The 22,708-nt window shown below is 42.6% G+C and overlaps 1 protein-coding gene across 1 annotated transcript; it reads right to left on the bottom strand.

Moving 5' to 3' along the window:
* Positions 1–447: 447 nt before the first annotated feature.
* sgip1b (SH3GL interacting endocytic adaptor 1b) lies at positions 448–16,896 on the bottom strand (the record flags this gene model as incomplete). Its single annotated transcript, XM_080034105.1, has 23 exons — positions 448–647; positions 879–943; positions 1,232–1,434; positions 1,536–1,668; positions 1,826–1,981; positions 2,106–2,217; positions 2,553–2,612; positions 2,756–2,906; positions 4,033–4,154; positions 5,907–6,701; positions 7,899–7,967; positions 8,067–8,144; positions 8,248–8,315; positions 8,456–8,519; positions 8,925–8,949; positions 9,645–9,656; positions 10,248–10,259; positions 13,157–13,320; positions 14,320–14,407; positions 14,691–14,747; positions 15,039–15,078; positions 15,631–15,694; positions 16,761–16,896. The coding sequence occupies 23 exons, from the start codon at positions 16,894–16,896 to the stop codon at positions 448–450; spliced, it is 2,874 nt and encodes a 957-aa protein (XP_079890231.1).
* Between the last annotated feature and the right edge of the window lie 5,812 nt (positions 16,897–22,708).

The following is a 22,708-nucleotide window of genomic DNA, read 5'->3' as shown; positions in this document are numbered from 1 at the left end:
TAACAGGAACAAAGAATCAGGGGTTCTCTATATTTTACTCCATGTAACCCCATACGTGTTCCAAGTGCACAAAACTAATGATTGGTATTTACTTGCATAAACTCAGCAGCAGTCAGTCCACTGACCATGATGTTATGAAGTCAAATATCATCTGAGTGTGTGTGTGTGTGTGTGTGTGTGTGTGTGTGTGTGTGTGTGTGTGTGTGTGTTTGTTTCTCTGTTTATTCTAACGGCTGCTAAAGATAAAGTTTGAAAATGCACTAAACATGGGATGAATCCATAGTCTTCACAGTCAAAAGCCATTGATTCATTTGGTTCCGTTCACAAACAGGTCCACTAATTATCCGCCAAATATTTCCCTGTGAAGCAAAAACGAAACAAGTCACTGTGTATGTGTGTCTGTGTTGTGTTTGTTTGCATATGACTAAACCAAAGAGCTTATTTGCTTCAATCAGCCACCATGGGGTCACATACAAACTGACCTGCGGCAAATCTCTTCTTGATCAGTGATAGCCGGTAGCCGGTCCCAACCAGCTGGATATCGCACCCTGAAAGAGTGCTCCCCTCGCTGGTGAAGTGGACCGACAGCTGGGAGGGTTTACAGGGACCTTCTGTCATCTGGAACCGGCCAAGAAGAGCCCCTACTCCTGGAGGACACAGATACCATATTGGGGGTTTTGTTATAGTCTTGTACTGAAATGATACCTTTACATTTCAGTAAAGTATTAAATGAATACAAAGCATAAAACCAATAACAGAAAATAAAAATAAAGGTCCAGCCTCAAGGCAAAAAGTACAGTGCCATTATATAGAATATAATGAGATGGATTGTTTGTTTAACAAATGCTGTCAGGACAAGACAACAAATTTACACTTACCTCCATTTTCAGATCTATGAGAGAGGCTGGAGATGTTCCACTGTATCGTCTGCTGCTCTGGATTCCTATATGAGAAAGTACTTTCTCATTACAAAGGACAGGTTGCTTCCTGATGTATTAAGAAATGTAGAAAACTCAGGCCTAGGTCCATGCAAATACAAACTATTTAAAAACTATTTTGAACCAGCTTGTATATACAGTTTGCATCACTAAAATACATACTATGGCTACACTACAGACAGCTTCTACAAGTGGACAGGTGGTAAATAGTTCACCGACATGAGATAATACGATTTCATTTCCAACTTACGACACAGTATCTAAACGTCTCATAGCTTCAGTGGAGTCCTTACCAGGTGGCAGGGGGGATCATGGCCTGGACTCTGGCCATGCCTCCATCCACAGGTACCAGGAAGTTGATGTTGTGCAGTGGCACTGGGGCGGCCATGGCCTCTGTGTTGTATTTGTAGTCTATTCGGAGGTCCGTGTTGGTGGCGTCGCCTCGCCAACTCACTGCCAGGTTCAGAGGCGTGGACTGGATCCCTGCCGCCGACACCTGAGACGCACAGAAACACAAAACGGCCAGACATAGGGATGAAATTATGTTCTATTGTGAAGTCAGTATATTACTGGATAAATAGACAATCATTTCCATACCTGATATTTTATCATGTCCACGTTGTAGTACGTCGCCTGAGGCTTCTGTTCAGCCACTCTTTTCAGATGGCTCATCAAGTTTGGCATGTTCACCCAGAACTCCTTTGTGTCTACACTGTCTGTTGTGGAATCACTGAGGAATGAAAGGTTATTAGATAATTTTATCATGTTATGTATCATAAATACAAAGACCAGCGATACTAGTGTGTGTGTGTGTGTGTGTGTGTGTGTGTGTGTGTGTGTGTGTGTGTGTGTGTGTGTGTGTGTGTGTGTGTGTGTATCATTCTCACCAGCACAGCAGTTGTGGATTAGGGAGGACCTGCTCTAGTCTGCCGTAGTTGCTGATGCTAAAGGTGAGGATGGGTTGAGTCGGTTGGCTGGCGAAATGCCTGGTTATGCCAGCCGGGAAGGACAGCACCATCTCCCCTGTGATCTTCACAGCACATCTGGAACAGAGAGAGAGAGAGAGAATAGGCAGATCTCAGAGATGGTGGTTGACAAAAACATAATACTCCCAGAATCCCTTTATGTATGAAAATTAGATTCAAGAAAAAGAAATGTGTGACGTACTTGCTGGGGTCTGCGCCTTTGAAGTAGGCGTTGATGGTTTCTGTGAAGGCAGCTGCCACTGGTAGAGTGTCCTGGGGTCCCATGGTGAGCGGACTGGGTCCTCTGGAGCATCCTGTTGAAAACACACAAATAGAAAAAACAGCTTTAAAATGTAGACTATGTCGGATCTATTCTAATTCGGTTGTTCCTTAGATGCTAAATCTTAAGCTATGGGTAACTAGCGGAGGATATGGGAGTGTAAACAAACAAAAGCAAACAGACAAAATCACAATCCATCAAGTAGGAACCAAATTCCATGTGGGTGAGCGGGACATGGGATGGGATAGGCAACAATTTTGTGTCTCAGTGAGCATGAGTGTGGACAGGACAGCAGGTGAAAGGAGCCCAGGTGCTTTCAGGCAGCCCATGCACTGGTGGGACTAGAGTAGCGCTCTAGCTTGAACTCACCTTCGAAAGTTAAATAAAACCTGCCATGGTCAAACCACACCAGAGGCTGTTGTGAGGGCTCTGGGTGGGCAGCAGAGACATGAGGAGGAGAGAATCATGGAGAGGGGACAGAGACAATGAGGAGCGACACACAACATGGACTGAGACGTGAGGTTGAAGAACAAATAAGAAAGGGCAGGATTGACTCGCTGGCAATAGAGTACCTGTGGTGCACAGGTTAAGCTCCCTTCCTAAGGTGGGAGTGGACGCTGCACTAGTCAAGGTGACGGAGGAGATAGAGGAAGAGCTCTCTGCCCGGGCCAGGGGGGCGAAGGGTGGGGGGCTGCTTGAAACCGGCGGACTGAAGGGCCGAGACTGGAAAGACGGTACACAACAACAACACACAATTTATCAACAGTGATAAAAACGACACACAATGGTGAAAATTACTTTTTTTTTAAAGGTCAAATATAATGCTTATTTTCAGGTTCAAAATTGTAATTTAGGTTTCTGCAAGAAACTGTTTTCATGGTGTATTTTACAAGACATCCTTCAAATTTCTCACACTGCCATTGCTGAATCTACTGTTTTCAGCCTCTGTCTGTAAAGGCCAGGACACACCGGCCCGATAATCGCCGTCGTAGAGTCGGCGGGGACACGAATCTGTTTGGTGTGTGCCGTGAAATCGGTCGTCGTAGATGTCGTCGGGCTTCTTTTGAGCCGGCGGCGGGCAGTCTTTCAGTTGGAGCAATTTGATTTGTGGAGGGCTAGCGAATCAGTGAAGCCCGGAAGTGAGGCGGGTAGCACAAACAGCTAACAACAGTTAGCCATCGTTTTAATGTGTTTGTTTGTTTCGTTCAGCGAGTACTCACATGCATCAACCCTTGTTGACTGCTCGACACCATGCTCGACACTCTCTGCTAAAAATGGTGCTCTTTATGGTCCATAAATATAAATACGTATTTCTATCTATGTTTATGCTCTAGAGAGCCGTCCCATCATTTCCGGCTTCCGTATTTTTTTGGGCCACAATACAGATTAGCGCCGCCTGCTGTTATGGAGACATTACATCCCGCGCAAGCGCAGAGTGTACGGAAAGTCAGCAGTCGGTTTGGTGTGTTCTTTGCACTTTTTCGGCCGCGACGGGAAGACTGGAGCTCCCTGAATCGGCAGTATCCATTTTCGGGTAGTCGGACTGGTGTGTCCTGGTCTTTACATGTATGGCTTCTCCCCTTATGATGTCATATGGGGGAAAATTTGACAGATGTTTTTGAACCCGGGTTTCTCAGGACGGTGGAGGTAGAGAAAAACAGAGAAGGTTGTTTTCCTCTCATACTTTAGTAGTCTCTAAACATGACGGGGACCCATTATAATGTTGAAAAACCATGAAAAAGTACATTTTGAATTATAGGTGACAACGAATCATGTATTTTTTTTTAAATATCTGAATAAAAAGTCATCAAAGGAGGGTAAGAAGAATATGAGGAGACTGCTCATGTACCAGGTCTGTGATTGGTTTCCCTGGAGGCAGCTTTGGTCTGGATGAAGGTCGAGGAGGAGGGGGCGGAGGGACCGGACTGCCTCGGGACTGAGGCGTGGCAGGACGAGCCGGAGACGAGGGGCCTGCGGCACAGATACCAGTGTCTGTGGTTAGCACTGCCTTCAGATCACAGTGAGAGAGGTTCTCATTCAGCAACATCATCTCCAGCGTTTATGCTCACGTCAATTTCACAGAGCGGGCCGCACGCTGGTAACTGCCAACCGCCAACCGGAGCTTGCTTAAGGCAGTCAGTCACCACTGCCAATCGTGACCACGATTCAATTTCTATCCACTTCCAATCTACTCAGCAAAGCCCTGTTAATTGTTTTCCTGGAGAGCATCGATATTTGACAATTTTTTTCTCTTCTGCAATTCAATTTAAAAATATCCCCTGCTTCTAACTTTTCAGCAGCTGAGCCTTTCAGATGTGTTGTGGGTCTAATTCATCCAAAAAACATGTGGTCAAACACACCCATGACCCTCGATGGGTGTCCACAAAATCAATTGATGATATTGCCCAGCGATCAGACGCTATCTACAGTATTTTCACCTACTGTGGGAAAGTGGATCTTTTAAAAAAATATTTAACTGGAGCTTACATTATTACATAACTACACAAAGGAAATATCACTTTGACTGTGGTCACAACACTAGATGGCAGTAACAAACCCATGTACTTCAAACTAGCACATACTGACATGTTTACTCATTTTCAGTATGACAGGCAGTTTGAAGTAAATAAACCATTCCGCTTTTTCTCTGTAAGGAAAATAAATTGGTTGGCTTAGTTTTGTAATCTCTCTTCAGGCTGTAGAAGGGACAGACGGCAGGACCGTTGTAGTTGAACCCTTTTAGAAGTAGTGAACTAGAAGAAGTAATGGAAGTTTTCCTTTAAATGGAAGGTCATTGTAATGTCTTACCATTCATATAAATTAGATCACTTTTGAAATCTTTTTTCTCTATACTAACAATCCATCAAAGTGGCATTTTATTAGAATTTAACTCGGGGTCATTTTGTCACTGTATCAGTTGCTTCTAAAATCTTGTAAAAATGTTCCTGAGAATGTTTCCTCATATCATAAATAAGTCAGAAAGTTGAAATAATAATTTGGCCTCTAAGAAACAATCATTAGAATATAAATAATGTTCATATTTAGGCTACTGAAAAATTCCCCGCAAAAAAAGACCACTGATCTATCAATGGTTCAGATTACACTGTAACACAGATCGCAATGTGGCCAGAGGAACGGCACTTCTGTCACTATCTGACAGAAATGCTGCTTATTTCAGATGGGCTTTATCAAACCCGCTCAACTGACATGATCATGTTATATGTCCCCTATGCCCGGTCTGAGCTTGGTAAAACCGCTTTTAGCTATAGTGCCCCTGACTCCTGGAACAGCCTACAACATACAATTAAAATAAATACACTCATATCTGTTAACCAATTTAAAAGTATTATTTTGAATCAACCCCTCCACACTTGTAACTGTTTTAATTAGGCTATTATTTATTTCATTCAATTGATCTGAATGTTTTAAATTGTTGTTGTCTGTGTGTGTGTGTGTGTGTGTAAACTTGTTATGTATTCTCATTGTATATTGTGTATCTGTACTCGACGTCATTGTAAAAGAGGGTCACCCCTCAATTGATCTTTCGAGGTTAAATAAAGGTTACAAACAAACAAACTTCAAACATCTCTGTGTGATTGTATTTGGTGGCACTGATGGCAGTGCCGGTGTCATTAAATTCAATTTAGTTGAAATACGCTTCTCCAATCATTCATCATTATAGGCCATTGTGAACATTTGGAAAAGGGACCGGAGTATACTCACTGCTGCCTGAGTAGGGCCCTGGGGAAGACATAATAGACCTGTAGGTGGTTGGAGGGAGGGGAGGCGGCGTGCACCTGAAGCTCGGCGTCAGCTCTCTGGGTGAGCCCACAAAGTCTGGGATATCATCTCTCAGATACGCCCCCTCCGGAGTCCACTTTCCCACCTGTGCCCCGTAGAGGACCAGGGGGGACGTGACTCCTGCCCTGGGAGACCTCCGCTCCGCTGGTAGGGGGGGCGCGGGGCTGACGGGGGCTGGGGAGGAACAGTACTCGGCAAACTGCAGCACCTCTTCGTCGATGGCGTCCTCGTCGAAACACAGGGGCGGCGAATGGGAGGGCGAGAAGTCGGGAGGCAGGGGCGGGGCCGGCTCATCGGGAGGGGGAGGACCTAGAACCATAGGGGAAGTAGGGGGAGAGTCCAGCGGAGTGAAAGGAGGAGAAGGAGAAGGAGAAGGAGAAGGAGGAGACCCGGGAGAAAACTGGAGCGGCGGCGACGGTGGGGGCTCGTCCGGCGGCGGCCCGGGAGAGAGGCAAGGGGTGGAGGCCGTAGAAGAGGGTGTGTCCGGGGCGGGGGAGTCCGGTGGTGGAGGGGGGGCAGGTTCGTCTGGTGGCGGGGGCCTGTCGTGGGTGAAAGTCACCCATCGGGGAGAAGCTGTCTCCTCGCCGCCGCTGTCCGTGGGGCCGAACACATCGTCCAGGTCAGGGGCAGGGGAGCCTCGGTAAGAGCCGGCGGGGGACAGGACGTTCAGGTAGATGGGTGCAGAGCTGCGACCTGCCCTTCCGTTGGGTAGATCGGCTGGAAATAATTTTAAGGCAGCATTAAGATTCAGTCAGACAGGCACTCATGGGATTTAAAGGTGGAGTCAGTGATTCTGGAGAATGCTTGTTGTCAAACTGACTTTTTATCAAAATCAGTGAATATCTCACACGATCTGCGATCTGTCCATTGCGTGTGTGTGTATGTGTGTGCGCCCGGTGTTAAAAACAAACCTATAGGCTCTGTAAACTGGCATTTAAACAAAGGGTATGCAAACAAAGGGGACTACCTTAGCTAGAAACATGCCCATTTACAGAGCACACAAACAGGTCGGGCAGGTAGTGGATTGTGAGATATTCACTGATTTGGACAAAAAGTGATTTGACAACAAGCAGTCCCCCTAATTGCTGACTTCACATTCAAATGTGCTCCGAGGAACTTTAAGTATTTGTTCATTTGTGCACCCCCTTTGGACAAAAGCGGTAGTGTTTTTACTATGCCAGCTATAGTTCCAGGGTGAGGGACCCATGACAAAGGCATTAAGAAAAACTATATAAAAATAACATTCTTTGCACTGATGGTTTAGTTTGCTGTTACATGTCATTTTTTATCATCAGAGGAAAAATTAGGCTGTTTAAGAAATATTTAAGAGTTCCTCATGGCACCTTTGAATGTACGATTGAAACATAACACTGTCAGGCGAAGTCAGCGATTCTGTAGTCAAAATAATTTTTTGTCAACATCAGTAGATATGTCAATACTGTACTACCTGTTTGAACTGTCTGTCCGCTGGAAAAACAATTCCGATTAATAATACACAGCTTAGGCTCTGTAATTGGATTTGTGGCTAGCAACAATGCTAACGATAGACTTATCGCAATTAAAATGTAGCATGTGTTTAAGTTGTAAGCTACTGTAGAAGGTGTCACAATACACCTGTCAATATTTAAATTGGTGTTAAAGCCAATTACCAATACTTATCAAAGCCTATACAAGCAGTTAAGTAGCTAAGCCCGTATCGATAACATTGTTGCTAGCTTCCGTTGGTCAGTCCAAGCCAGTTTGTTTACTTACCCTTTTACAGAGCCTAGGTCGTGTATTAACAAACAAACAAAAATCAGCGCACACACATTACGGACAGGTAGCAGACAGTGAGGAGATATTCACTGATTTCGACAAAGAGTGATTTTGACAACAAGCGTTCTCCAGAATCGCTGACTTTAAAGCTAAATTTACCCGCATAGTCCGAAGGACAGCCGTATTGACTTCTCGATGGAATGTTTTTGGGAGGAAGCGGAGGAGGAGCTGCAATGACAATGACAGATCAGGCCAGCTTGCCACTACGTATTACAGCATTTCAAATATTCACTGATGTCACAACAAGGATAAAGTGTGGTTGGTCACCTCCTGTTGGGAAACTTCTGCTCAGCGGTGATTCTGAGCGTGGTCTCGATTCACACGCCCACGCCTCAGTAGGGACCACTGTGGATGAAAAAAGAAAAAAAAAAACGGCTCTGTAAATGGCACCTGCTAAATGGCATGCTTCGTATAAATTCATGTGATGTCCTTTCGCTAGGGTCCACACCATCGTATCTGGCATATTTGGTCTCTGAAGGCAGCCCGAAAAAGGCAGGAACATGAGACAGCCTGTCACTGCAAGAGGAGAAACGCAACAATCACAAACAAACTTCTCACTTGATTTAAAAAATGTCTGCTCCCACAGTTGTTCTTGGCACATCTGTTACATTGCCAATAACATGCAGGCTGAACAAAATGGGCAAATGATGACAGACCTTGGCGTCTCAGGGGCAGGAGATGGTGTGGGAGTGGAGCGTCTGGGTCTGGCAATCTCTTCACCTACAAGAAACATAACAAAGACTCAGCTTTTGCTCTGTTCTGCTTGTTTTTTGAATACATTCCTGTCAGTCTTGCTCATTTTGAGCCTCTGTAATGAGATGGCCACTAAACAACTATCTGGTGGATTTGCCACAAAATTTGATTAAAGAAATGGATGACCCCCTCAGGATGAACTGCAATCACTTTGGTGATCTGATTATTAATATTAAGAGCCAATCTCAGGGCAAACTTACAGTCTGTCTAATACTTTGGTTTATGACATGCAAAAACTCCTAAAATAACCACCAGTTTAAGCTGCTCTTTGTGTTTAGTGCTAATTCGTTAATATTAGCATGCTAACATGTGTTAGTATTGTCGTTGTGAGCATGTAAGCGCAGGATAGATTTTCCAAAAAGGTGTACTTACAAGACAAATTCCTTTTTATCTGCCCCTGTAAAAGATAGAATCCAAACAAAAGATAAATTGAGGATACAGACAATACATCTGAAAGTGTACATCACGTACAAATAACAGTCTTAAATAATTTTTAGTTCTATTTAACTTTAAGATCATTTTTTTAAGTAATAAACAAGCCCCAACCACAGCGAGTTCTGCCAGCATCCAATGCGGAATCGACACAAATTGCAGTGAACCCGAGTGGCCACTTTATTAAACCTATATAAGGCCTGGTTCAAAAAAACATTCTAGTCTGTATGTTTAGTTCATATATCCATGACACTGACACTGAGGGGGATGATATTTTTTCTAGCAGGCTAGTTTTTATTCTATTGGAGGTTAAAATGTATGAATAATTAGGGGCGGGGTCTCTTGAGTGACAGCTATGGTAATAAAGCATGAGGGAGACAGCATGAGATTAAATGGAACTTCATAAAAACAATGGAAATGTTTTAACTTCATTAAGAATGTTCTTGATAGCCTAAATATATAAATATCTGTCACCAAATTGTATCGCTTTTAACTTTTGTTTTTATTTAATGATACATCTTGACCTCCTTAAATGGATCATTGTTCTTATTTTGCTGTGCATCAATTTTACTTTGGGCGGTCAGGCAGAAGAAATTAGAGGAAAACTATGTGTCAGTCTGTCGGCTCTGAAACGGCCAGCAGATGGTGTAAGAAACTCACCGGGCTGCGTCTCTGAGACCAGCAAAAAGGAAGAGAGAACAGCCCTGGGTCAGAGAGTGAGTGACAAATCAGTCAAATGGACACAACTAAAAGAAAAAAATGCAAACACCGCACCTCTTTACTTGCACGGCAAAGCCCTTATAACACAACATGAACCACAACACACCCCTTGAGATTACCAGGGACAATACCAGCATAATTCTCCTCGGACCAGCACGCACATGCAGTAGCAGGAGTCAGGACACTGAATGTAGCTGATCGCTCGGCATGTTAGCTCCTCTAACACTAAATCAGTTTGTTTGGAGCTTGGTGTTTGTGTTATGTTGAAGCTTTGCCAAAAAGGTTCAAGTAAAGCTGTAGCTAAACTGAAAGAAAGAAAAAAAGTCAACAAAAACAACTGAGGACTAGTAAGGTCTAGACATCAACACTGATGAGACAGAAACTGCATGCATAAAAAGAAGGGAGAAGCCAAAATGGCAATTTGTGAGTGGAATATCACAGGAAAGAAAATGTTATCAAGTATTGTCCTAAGTGAATTCATGCCATGCAATCTGTGTTGTTGTTGGTGACACACACAGATGTGAAAATGAATGATAGGCTTACCGGACTTCTCCTCTACAAGGTGCAAGGTGAGAAGAAAATACAAAGAGAATGTTTTAAGACAGAGATACTTCCACAGCTATTATTAAAGTACAGAAAGTCCCCTCTTAGCAACTTCTTAAAAAAAATGTATAAAAGCACATTTGTAGGGGGAGGACGGGGGAATGTGAGACATCGGGTAATGTGAGACACCCCCTGTATTTAGGACACGGAACACATTTTTGGTCATGTGAGATATATGTTTTAAAGCCCCTCTCATTTCCCCTTGGCCATGAAAGAGATGACCTCATGGTGATGTTGTGTGTCCTTTACACACTTTACACCAATGACTGCACCAGCCCCTCCCACACCACCACCTACCTCAAATACTCCGATGACACTGCCATCCTCGCCCTCCTATCAGACAATAACTCTGTATCAGATTACCACAACACTGTCACTCACTTCTCCCAATGGTGCACACATAACTTCCTCCATCTCAACGTAGCCAAAACAAAAGAAATAACAATAGGTACCCCATCAGCCCAGCCCCCCACTCTCATCAACAATGACACAGTAGAAACAGTTGACAGCTTTAAATACCTTGGACTCACACTGGACAATAAACTCACTTTCGACCAGCACACAACGGACATTCAAAAAAGGAGCCACCAAAGACTGTATGCCATCCGTAAACTTAAAGGACTCTATGTTGCACCCCATCTCCTCCTTCTGTTGTATCAAAGTATTGTCCAGCCCATCCTGCTCTACTGTTCCACCTGCTTCTTTAACATGCTCACTGTCAAAAACCGGGTCAAACTCACACGTGTCACAAACATTGCTGCCAAATTAATCGGTCTCCCCACACCCACACTGTCAGAGCTCAATGTCAAGGCCATCTCACGCATCGCACTTACAATAGCACAGGACAACACTCACCCACTCAACTGCCACTTCACTGTCATGCCCTCCGGACGCAGGTACAGGTCCCTGTTGTGCCGGAGGGCTCGCTATGGCAAAAGCCTGGTGCCTGCAGCCATAGCAGCCCTCAACAAAAGGCCAAGATAAATCACCCCAGTCCCACCCTGTTTATATATCCTGTATGTATGTTTACTTTGTGTCTGTCTATTGTCTGTCGGCGTGCAGCCCATAAATGTACATGTGATGTGGAAAAGAATTTCCCCTTGGGGACAATAAAGTCTAAAGTCTAAAGTCTAAAGTAAGCATGTTTTTTTTCACAAAAATTTCTTTTTTGCATGTAAAAGTAAATTTTCTTGCTGTCAACTTAATCGATTGTTGTGCCTAATCAAATTGATTCAGGTAGAAAAACTTCTATCACACATGTTGATAAACTACCAACATATGAAACTATGTGATGATGATAACTGAAGATTAGCCTGAATTGCTGAGAGAGGTAATTTTTTCTCAAATTGTGGCAGTGGGGCAAAGTGAGACAAATGCTGTGGGGTAAAGTGAGACAGTGTCTGTGCCCTCTTTTAAAGAATCCATTATAGGTAGTAAGTAGGGCTGGCCCGAATTATTCGAATATCCAAGTATTCGTTTGTTAAATTAGTATTCGGAGCTCAATTCAGTATTCGGGATATTCGTTTTTATTTTTTATTTTATTTTTTCAAAAGGTAGCTCAAACTGCAGTATATTTTGTCAGCAAATAATATTTGGATATACAAGTTATAAAACAATTGTAAAATACAAATTAGACGTTCATTTAAAATATATTATCGAATTATTTGAACTTTGACCTAGTTGGCTGGTGCCCTTTCAAAGCGCAACCAGTGATATCTGTAGTAGGCTACGTGATGTTACCAGAGTGAGGCAAACTAAAAGCGGCACCAAGCGCAGGAGGGAGAGAGAGATGGAGGAAGAATAGATTGTGTTCCTATAACTCTATAGGCTACCACAACATTAGCGCGATTTCGGAAGGAAATGTAATGCTTGACGTAATGCTAACGTTAGCTTAGCTCAGCTGTTTGTTTACATTCAGCCATGCTATTCAGCCATCATCAACCGTGACTTGCTTGCATCATGGGAATAGGCAGTCAATAATGGATATAATATAGACACAAAAGACTATCAATATTGGATTTTTGTATGGATTTATAAATCGCCGAAAAGATGCACGCAGCTTGCTGTCTCGGCTCACACACTCGGTTTCAGTGAGTACATTGGCATTATTAATGTTGGTTTGATGGTGTGTTTTTCTGGAACGAATATCCGAATATTTGCTCGGAAAAACCAACGAATACTCGAAGCCTGAAAAATGGCATTCGGGCCAGCCCTAGTAGCAAGGAGTTTAGTTTGAAAAGACAAAAGACAATGTGGGCTGGAGTTGGGGGTTGATGGTTGAAGGGCATGGGCATGGTTTGGCACGTATATATATGTGGGGGACAGGAGAGTGACCTTTAACATCAATAGACTCTAAGAAATATGTCTTTATTCAATGAATGATTCCCATAAAACAAATGCAGAAAAAAATACTCAAAAGATGGAAAATGACAGCTGGGTCTAGTCCTGTTCTGAGTCCCAGACTGTTCTGGTTCTAATTGTCCTTTGCTCTGACCCCCAGACACTAGCTGGCTCTAAGGGTCCTGTGTTCTTACCCCCAGACTGTGTTTTAATCTATTTGTCTCAGATCACCCCATTCTCCCCTAATATGACAAAATACCTTGCACATGATTTTTGTATTTTTTTTTTGTATTTTTTTTTAATCAACAGAAATAGGGGTAAATAGAGGTCGACACTTGGTCAATGTAGACCAATAGTCCACTGTTGGCGATGTAGGAGTATATGTGTGTGTGTGTGTGTGAGTGCGTGCATGCGTGTGTGTGTGTGTGTGTGTGTGTGTCTGTGTGTGACCCGTGCCCCACACTACTGTGCATAAGACCGCTGCTGAGTGTTGATCAGGGGCTGCTCACCAGAGAAGGGGACAGGGCCAGGCCTCCCACTGAGGCTTTGAGCTCGTCCATGGATGGAGGGACACACTTGGCACTGTCCGCCACCAGCGGCTTGATCTTGATTTTGAACTTCTTCTTGCTGTCCTCGTCGTCCTCCGAGTCGCTGGAGGACAAAAACTGCTTTCCTTTGGACGCCCGTGGACACGCGTCAAGGACAAAGTGGAACGAGAGCAGTAGACTACAATACATTTACTCAAGTATTGCTGCACTTACATCCTGTAATGCAGTTTTGAGGTACTTGGCTATTTCCATATTCTGCTACATCATACATCTTAGCCTACTGCATCTAATAGGCAAATGTTGTACTTATTACTACACTACATTTTTTTGATTACTCAAGTGAAAAGATATTTGTACAAAACATCATCAACTTATAAATTATTAAGTAATATTATACATTAAAATGAAACTCCAGTGATGAAATTCACAAACTACCCGGCAGATAAAGTTGAAATAAGCTGCACCGTTAATAGCTGCAAAATGAAAGTGATAAAAAACATCATGCATCAATACTTATACTCCAATTATATTATATATTATTCTGAGGGGGACGTACTGCATGAGTACTTTTACTTTCGGCACAATTTGAGACCGCTACTTGTAACTGAGTATTTCTACACCATTGTTATTATAAATTGTTTAACTTAATATCCGAGCAAGCCTTCCACTTCTGACTGCAGCAGAGGAGTGAGACGTTGGCTCTGTGTCTCCGCCTGCTGTGTCCCATTTAACAATATTACACCTGATGTGACTGACAGTCCCGCTCCTGCATCAGCTATATCATCTTGCTCGGGGGGGGGGCTGCAAGTCTCCAAAGTGCCGGCTCTCTATGAATCCATCTCTAACATATAAAGCTGCTGACAACTGTGGGAAGCAACAAACTTCAAATAATCTGTGAAGCTGAGGGTCGGCTGTAAATGAGAACTATGGCTCTGTGACAACTGGGAAGCCGGGCTGAATGTAATGTGGCTCTCTCACTTCTTTCCTGTTTTGTTTTTGGGACACATGCATGTGATGAGGCGAGAAAGGGGAGGGGCTATTGATTTGGCCTATTTAATGCTGAGAAGCACTCGTCCAATGAGTCACTGGGCGGTGAACAGGTCAATCGTTTTTTTTGCTGCTACTACTGCTTCCGCTCATCACAGAAAGGATATCATCAGCCTCTTCCCCAGGCCGGAGGCTGAAGCCCTCCTCATCCACGTCAGGGGAGGCCTGGAAAAGAGAGAGGAGGACAGGTTGACAGTCATTCCCAGAGCCATTTCACAGATGGCCTTCCCGAGACGGTCAGCTTCCTGGCTAACAGAATATGGAGCTTTCACTCCATCTCGCAGTGTTTTCTCGTCCACCAGTCATTTTCAAGCCTGGCACCTGACAGTGATCGCAAGATACAGTGTTACGAGGCAAGAGCTTCAGAATCGCTGCTTGGAAGGAAACATTAAAGAGACGGAGGAGTGGGTAAATTAAGTAGAACAAAGATTTAGCTGCGCACACTCACATATCTGTCCCAGTCAATTTCACCATAGAAACCATTGGGTGCTCCATTGGCCTTTTTCTAGCAACAAAATGGAGAAAGAGACATAATTATGAAAGGAGAAAATCATAAAGCCGACAGCAAGTGAGGTCAGTAGGCTATAAAAATGTTAGTGAAAATTAATTCAAATTAATTTGTATGAATAAAGGCAGGATAGGTTTATAGCAATGTGGGTTAAGGTTTTAGTTTTGTGGTTTTGGTCAAGTTATCATAACGAAGCGAAAATGATGGATTGCCTTTGTTAAACAGCGCAAATGCACAGAAGAAGAACGAGAACAGGAGGAAAAAGTGTGTAATTGAAAATGTACGTACTTTCTTTCCACTTCCACTTCCTTCTTTGTCAGGTGAACTGCTGTTTGGAGGGAGAACAAAACAATATCATAAGTCGCAGTATGACTTTCATCATTCCATATGAGGGCTAAGTACTGTTTGAAATTATTAAATAGTACATGCAGCACTACATTCATTCGTAAGTTTTGGTTACTGACTTGAAAATAATACTTTGGAGAACAAATTTTTGTAAAATACCCTTTTAATTTAATTTAGCAAAAGAAGTCAGAACTGTAAACTTTTTTTTTTTTTTTTTAAGATATTTTTGGGGCATTGTTATGCTTTATTGATAGTGCAGAGAGACATAGTTGAAATGGGGCAGAGAGGGGAGTGACATGCAGAGAACGACCACGGGCGGGAATCGAACCCGGGTCTGCTGCTGGGCCCGGTCTGGGGGGGGGGACGCCCTACCAACTGAGCTAAGGGCGCCCCCAGAACTGTAAACTTTTAAATGTCTAAATTTGGCTAAAATCAAATTGTCTAAAGTAAGCACAATTATTATCCGGAAAACTTTCAAAAGAGAACAAGAGTTCATATGTTAGCATGTTAATGGTGACAGGAGTGTGAGTCTCACGTTGTGTCTGTATCCCTGTCTTTCTTCCGTAAACCCAGGGCTTTCCTTGTTCGATTTTTCAGTCCTAGTGCAGAGAGAAAGGGAGAGAGGGAGAAACAATGGAGAATTAATTTCAACTTTTAGGGGGGCCAATATAAAGCCATCTTGCCATTAAAATTAAGAGCAAATAACACGGAAGGTTTACGGGCTGATGTACAGTGACTTGGGTACACAGGGAAAAACACAGCAACCCCAGTAAGGCTGATATAAACGAACGTTATCGATTGGGGACACAAGCATCCTGCCATCTGGAGAAAAGCCTTTGCGTAAAAAGTGAAGCAGCGCCGACACAATCCCCTTAAGCATCCCATCCCTACACTACAGACCATTGAGGTTGATCAATGTGTCCACTCCATTAGCAAGATTCGAGGAACAGATCTACTACAGGGGCCCGTCAGCCCGAAAAACTGGATGCCAACTGCCATGGCCCCTGCAGCAATGGCGGTTGGCACCATGCAGGGAATGGGAAAGAGTTGGAAAACCGACAAAGAAAAACATTTCATTGTGAGCATAGCCTAGAGCTTCCTGTATATGCAAGTACTGCTTATACTGTATTTGAGGTAAAAACAAACTATTTTTAGTTATTTTTGTTACTATTCTGCTTCCATATCATGTCTTCTTTAATACTAAATAGATAAAAATTCAACCTCTTAAGCACTTGCATCAACTAAACTTTCCAAATAATTCCTGGTCCTGTTCTAAAGAACAAGACAAAGGGTTGATTTATGATACATATTCTTCTTGAAAAACGTGATGAAAATGCATTTTAAGACCCGTACATAGTATTTTGTTGATTTATAAAATAAAAAAAAGCTGTACCAAAATCTGTTCTGAAAAACTTTGGACAAATACCACACTGATACCTATACGTTAAAAATGTTTTACCTTATTCACCTACAGTGTCTTACCTTAAGCGCCAAACATATTTAAAGAGACACAGAATCACAGCCTTCTTTCTGTCTGACAGTTAACAAAACAGCACAGTGTCAAATTGAGTCCAGTGAAAGAACTCAATAAAGGAGCATTTAGTATATTGTTCAGGTTTGCATAACAGCGTATAAGAAAGACGAGAGAGCATAGTTTATTCTCACGTCCAGACAGGAGCGATGAGGACACACGCGTGATAGACAGTTGGCTGGGTGAACATTTTGTGCCGTTTAGAGGCAGCTCGGCTTGTGCTCGTCCTTTTTCATCGCTGTGGGCTGTGTTTTCTTCAAACAGGAACATACTGTGTGCCCCGAGCTGACGTTTTGCAATGTCGGGTCCAGAAACAAATCAAACTGACTGTGAAGTAAAGAATATACATTGTTGAGTGACTGAATTCCCAATAGTTAAAGGCTAATGAATTGTCTAAATGTGAAGGCGCTGTACCGGCCTGGCTCTGACTGCCATTGGTTTAGTAAGAAGAATCTCTCTGGGTACTGACTGAAGGACATGTCAGGGCCTTTGATGTATGAGTATAGCTAGCTGGGCTGCTCAATAGCACAGATTATTCCTGCACCATGGCTCTCTTGGTCAGCAGAGAGACGGCTCTGGACAGTGAGCCTTATTGTACAGCACTAACCTGCTTGTGTCGTGGCTGATGGGGAACGAAAATACAGAATCAATCCTGACGATTAATAAGTAACAAACCTGCCAAACAACAGTACACACGTACAAATCAGACACATTTTGTGTTTCAAAGGAGAATAGCTTGCAACTTTTTTTACAAGGTTTGCCTCAGGAGAGCCTCACTTATCAGAGGGAGCATTGTAATTTGTGATTACAGCTCCAGTTTGGTTTGGTTTCTTCGTGCTAACTCAAATTGCTACTAAATCTTTAGCTAGGACCAAAGTAGTGAATTCACATGTTTACTATAGTTAGGGATGGGAATCGAGAACCGGTTCTTGTTCAGAACCATGTTAATGATTCCGGTTGGAATCATTAACATGCCTGCTTAACGGTTCTGCTTAACGGTTCCGCTCGTTGCAAATGCGTCATGACTTCACACTCGCGCTGCTTTGTTTTGGTTCAGAACGCAGCAAACATGGCGTCGGGGCAGAAGCGCTCTAAAGTTTGGTTGTAATTTAAGCAAAAAGGCGACAATATGGCCACTTGCAACAATTGTAAAGTTTCCATTTCATCAAACGACACGCGCACAAGCAAGCGCGCAGACTGCGATCCTGACGGTTAAACATTTAAATGTCTGCTGCCTTACTAGTCGGCACCAGAATTGCCCATCACTTGGATTTGAACATATAATGCAGGGGTGGCCAACCCGCGGCTCGCGAGCCGCATGCGGCTCTTTGCCCAGCTTCGTGCGGCTCTTCAGTTCATATCAAATTATGTGATTATAATTTTTTTTTATTTTTTTTTTATATACTTTTTTTTTTGTGTGGGCCTATGTGTGTGCATGTTCGCAAACGTTTCATGCGGCTCTTACGTTCGTTTTACATGTCTATTATTTCATTTTTTATTTTATTAATGTGTAGGCCCTATGTGTATGCCTGTTCGCAAATGTTTAATTGAGGACGCAACATAACGTTCGCAAACGTTTGGTGCGGACGCAACATAAAACTGCCCGCTCAGCTTGGAGGGAGGTTTTCCGTGAGTAAACTATTTGTGTCAAGTTCGCTCCGAAACAGAGTGGGAGAGTTCATATTTTTTGTTGAACGATGGCAGGCCATTCTGCCTTATATGCCAGGTGTCATTTGCGCATTTCAAGGCTTCAAATCTTCGGCGCCACTTCAGCTCTCTCCATGCTAAAAGTAAGTCCCACAAAGCAACATGCATAGTAAGAGAAAAACGCTATTTTAAATTGTTATATTTTTGTTTGTGGACTTGGTTGAACTGAGAGTTTGTGTGTGAGGCAGTTGTTGAAAATGACTGCCCTGTCGTCTTTAGTACTGTAGGAGTCCCGTCCTGTCATCATCACAGTGGCGGCCTTAACGATCTGGGGGCCCGTTTCAAGTCCTAGTGTGGGGCCCCCTGTTTTTTTTATTTTATTTTATAAATAATGCTTGTGCATGCATGTGCAAGCTCCCCGCGAAAATAAAAACGCCCCCCCCCCCCCTGAAATCTTACTGGCCACCCCAGTGCCCCCCCCCCCCCCCCCCCCCAGTTCAAATGTTATTTTTTATTTTATTTTTTTAATTACATTTTTTTCCTGATATGTATACTAGTTCAGAGGTGATATGTATTTTTTTTCTTTCTTAACTTTTTTTGATAGGTAGTTGCCAAGTTCATCACACAAACACTCCAATCCACTGATATGAGATCAGTTTGCAATTTTCAATTACTAAATTAATGGTAGGACTGTTGCCACTAGAACTGGTCTCTGGTCAGCAAAGGTCTTGAAAACAGCATAAGTGTGCTTGTGACATGCATGCCACCCATGCATGTGTATAGGCACGTGTCCCAGCAGATTTTTGAAATCTGAATAAAAAAATTAAAGTTTGTAGTTAGCGAGTGTAACATGTTCTTAGCAAGGGCAGACTTTCATAAATAAAGGTTTATTTTTTTAGCAAGATATTTGGTCAAAAGCTAGTGGTCATCCGTCCCTCTGTGCAGTTGTTAGGCATCTGGCTGCTAGCAAGTTATGTTGTCTTGCTAATTTTACTATTCATCTGAGCTGAAATAAATATTGACTTTTTCCTTTATTATCTTCGCCAGAATGCACCAGAATGCTTAGATTACATGTTAAAAACACAAAAAAATCTTCTGGGGGGGGATGCCCCCAGACCCCCCTTCAGGGGTTTAGTTTTCTGACAAACATTACAATGGATACTAACATGATTTGGGCATTTGGGATTATAAATCATCTTTGAATTGGTTGTACAGCATATCACATGCTATTCATTCAGGGGTGCGATGGCCACCCCACTCTAACTCTGTGGCCCACCTTGGCCACCCCCAGTCAAAATTTCCTGGAATCGCCACCGTGTGTACGATGTGGCTCTTTGCAGTAACACAGTAAAAAATGTGGCTCTTTGTCTCTGACTGGTTGGCCACCCCTGATATAATGTATGAGGATGAACGTGTGTGTAGGCTTAGGTGTGGGCTGATAAAAGAGGGAGATACATAAAAAGGTGAGAGCAGCAAAGCAAAGCAAAAAGGATGTCTTGAGCGCTGCCTTTAACATGATGAGTTTTCTGCATAAGAATAGTTAATTTGCCAAAGTTGATAGTTGGTCTTATCTTTTCAAAAGACTTGTTTGTATTTATTATGTCAGTTGAATTTTGTTTCAAGTGCAAATGAGCACTGTTAATATTCCAAAAGGCACAAGCTCTATTCCTTGACTGTTTTCAGTCTGTGTTTTTAGTTTTTAGGGCACATAATGGCATTTGGGCTTAAAAGCCAAACATTTATTTTTTTGTCTGGACCAATTAATGTGAACATTGACAATTTCCTAATCCTAAAGTAGCCTACTCTTGATAATCATTCAAGGCACACACTAGACACACCTCTGATCAGATATTAAAGAGAGATAATACAAACAAACTAATTTGTACTTATTCTCTCACCCAATGAGAATCGATAAGAGAATCGATAAGGAATCGGATCGATAAGCAAAATCGGAACTGGAATCGTTAAATTCTTATCAATTCCCATCCCTAACTATAGTGATACCGATCAACTATTTTTCAGTTCCGATCCGATTCCAAAATCTGGGTTTTAGATATGTGCTGATACCGATACTACCCGATATCATAATGATTATCTACATTTTTTAAATTATGAGTAAGGTTATACATTGGCTTATGCGACTCAGCAATTCTTATCTAAAAGAGAAAAAAATATTAAAAAATGCAAAAAGGTTTAATGGTTGTACGGTTTCATGATAGACAACAAGTTGTAGTTTTTAACGTGTGCTTCATCAGTCCTCATGGTCTTAACATTGAATTCACTTTCATTGTTAATATAATTTATTTTTAAATTTCAAACGATCATGGAATTTGGATTGGTACATGGATCGGTGGTGTCAGTCAGATTAATACGATGAGTAGATTGTAGCCTTATCGGACCAGATACTGACATTGAATCAGGTCGATCCCTTCACTAGTTTACTATGGCACAATTAATCAGACTTTTCAAAATAAGGTTTCAAATGTATCTCTTCCTTACTTCAGACAAATTTCAAAAATGTGAAACAGTTCTTTAGCTTCCACAGGAGGAAGCAAATGAGCGGAAGCAATCAAAGTGCCAGGAGTTGGTGGATCAGTGTCAGAGGAAAGGATGAAAGGCTTGCTCACTGTGTTAGGGTCTACACTGTACTTGACATCGCTGGGGCTGCAAAAAGAGAAGGCTTTGGATCAGGAGGAGCAATATGTGGGTCGGTGCTACTGGGACAAAAGCCAGGGTATGATCAACCCTGGCTGGGTTGCCTGAGCGAGGGTTTGTGATCCGACCCGAAACACCAGAAGACCTCAGCTACCATCACTGAAGATGTGCCCCAGCGCATTCCAAGGATGTATCTTAAATCAGCTCAATTCCCAAGTGTCAGAGGAACCATTTGATACTCTAAACTTGACTTAGTCTTTTTATGTGGATGATCAAATGTTCCATTAATCTTTAACGTCCCAGAGGTAGGATTTGGTCAACTTTTTACAACTTAAGTCCAGAATTAAAAGTCACGGGTACAACTCACTCCAAACCACATGATGTAGTGTTCCACACAGCCGTGTGCCTACTTGAAGATACGTATGCTACCAAACTGTAATCCATTTCATAACATCCAACTTTGTTCAATTTGAGAAATAATTATTGACTGTTTGAGCTGCAGATGAGGGCTTCCAGATGTGACTGAAATCTACAGGAGAGTTGACACCAGTGGTCCATTTTTGGTGCGTACCCCGAGTTTTCTTGTTGTGTTTTCACCTGCCCAAACGAACTGCAGCAAAGGTGGAAACAAACTCAACAAACCCAAATTTGTTTCAATCGAACCAAACAAGGCAGGTGTGAATATCTGATAAAGAAGTTTCAATGAAACATCAAAACAAGCCAACAAGCAGGACAACTCATCTAAAGTTATGGAGAGTTGATTTTTTTCATACGGTTCTGGCGTAAACTTTGACAAAAGGCTGTCTGGAAAGAAAGACATCTCTTTCAGAACTCATGCCATGCTCTGGTAAGTGGTAAGCTTGTATGATTAGTAGCTACGGGGGTAAACATTGATTTCTTTAAACACCGACATTAACATCGGTAGACGGTAGTCAATGTCAAGCAAAAGTTTAGGAATCTGACAAAGTAGTAAGTATAGACTTAATACTTTGCAAAGGAGTCATTTTAACACTTTTATTTATCAAAGACATAAATACCCTTTTCACACTTAATCGTTTAAGATTATAATCCACGTTCCTGTGATACAGACAGAAAGGTTGTTATTGCAGCAAATGTAGTCTACACTGTATGTAACTGCAGCCATGTTTGAGGCCAAGTAACACATACTACTAAATGTCACTATAAGTACACCTGACAGCCAACACTGTGTGATTAGCAGTGCGCGTGTAGCTAGGAGAAGCTACGATAAGCATGTGGACATCTGGGTTGTTGTGTAGCTGGTGAACAGATTACAATATCATGGCAGGCTCACTGACTGCAGGCCCTTTGCTAATAATAGCCACCTTCCATTACCACCACATTGGCATTCGTGGATGGTAAAGGCCCAGCATCTGTCATGCGGGGTTAGATCTCCTCCATCATAGCTTATGACGTCCTTGCTTTACCTCATTCCACCATTAACTTTGGTACAGTGGCCTTCACCTGGCTTTGTGCTACACACAGGCACAAAGTAGTAATGTATGGTTAATAAGCATCACTAGTCCTCTTGGCCTGATGTGACATTGTGCACTGATAGTAGCAGCAGACGCAGCAGAGGTAGGCTGCTACAGAATGGTGAGTGCAGCTTCCAACTGCTCAGATATCCGTTGAAATGCACATTACATGACATGGGCTGGGCGTGTGACTCAAAATAGAACATGCAAACAGACATGTGTGGTGTCATGCACACACAAACAAGGCAACAGCAACACATCCTTTACTAATCCACACCTCACACACC

This window comes from Ammodytes marinus (genome assembly GCF_949987685.1).
Source record: "Ammodytes marinus genome assembly, chromosome: 9".
In the NCBI taxonomy this organism is placed as follows: domain Eukaryota; kingdom Metazoa; phylum Chordata; class Actinopteri; order Uranoscopiformes; family Ammodytidae; genus Ammodytes; species Ammodytes marinus.
Note: the sequence above shows the minus strand (reverse complement) of the source record. Positions and strands in the feature narration are given on the sequence as shown.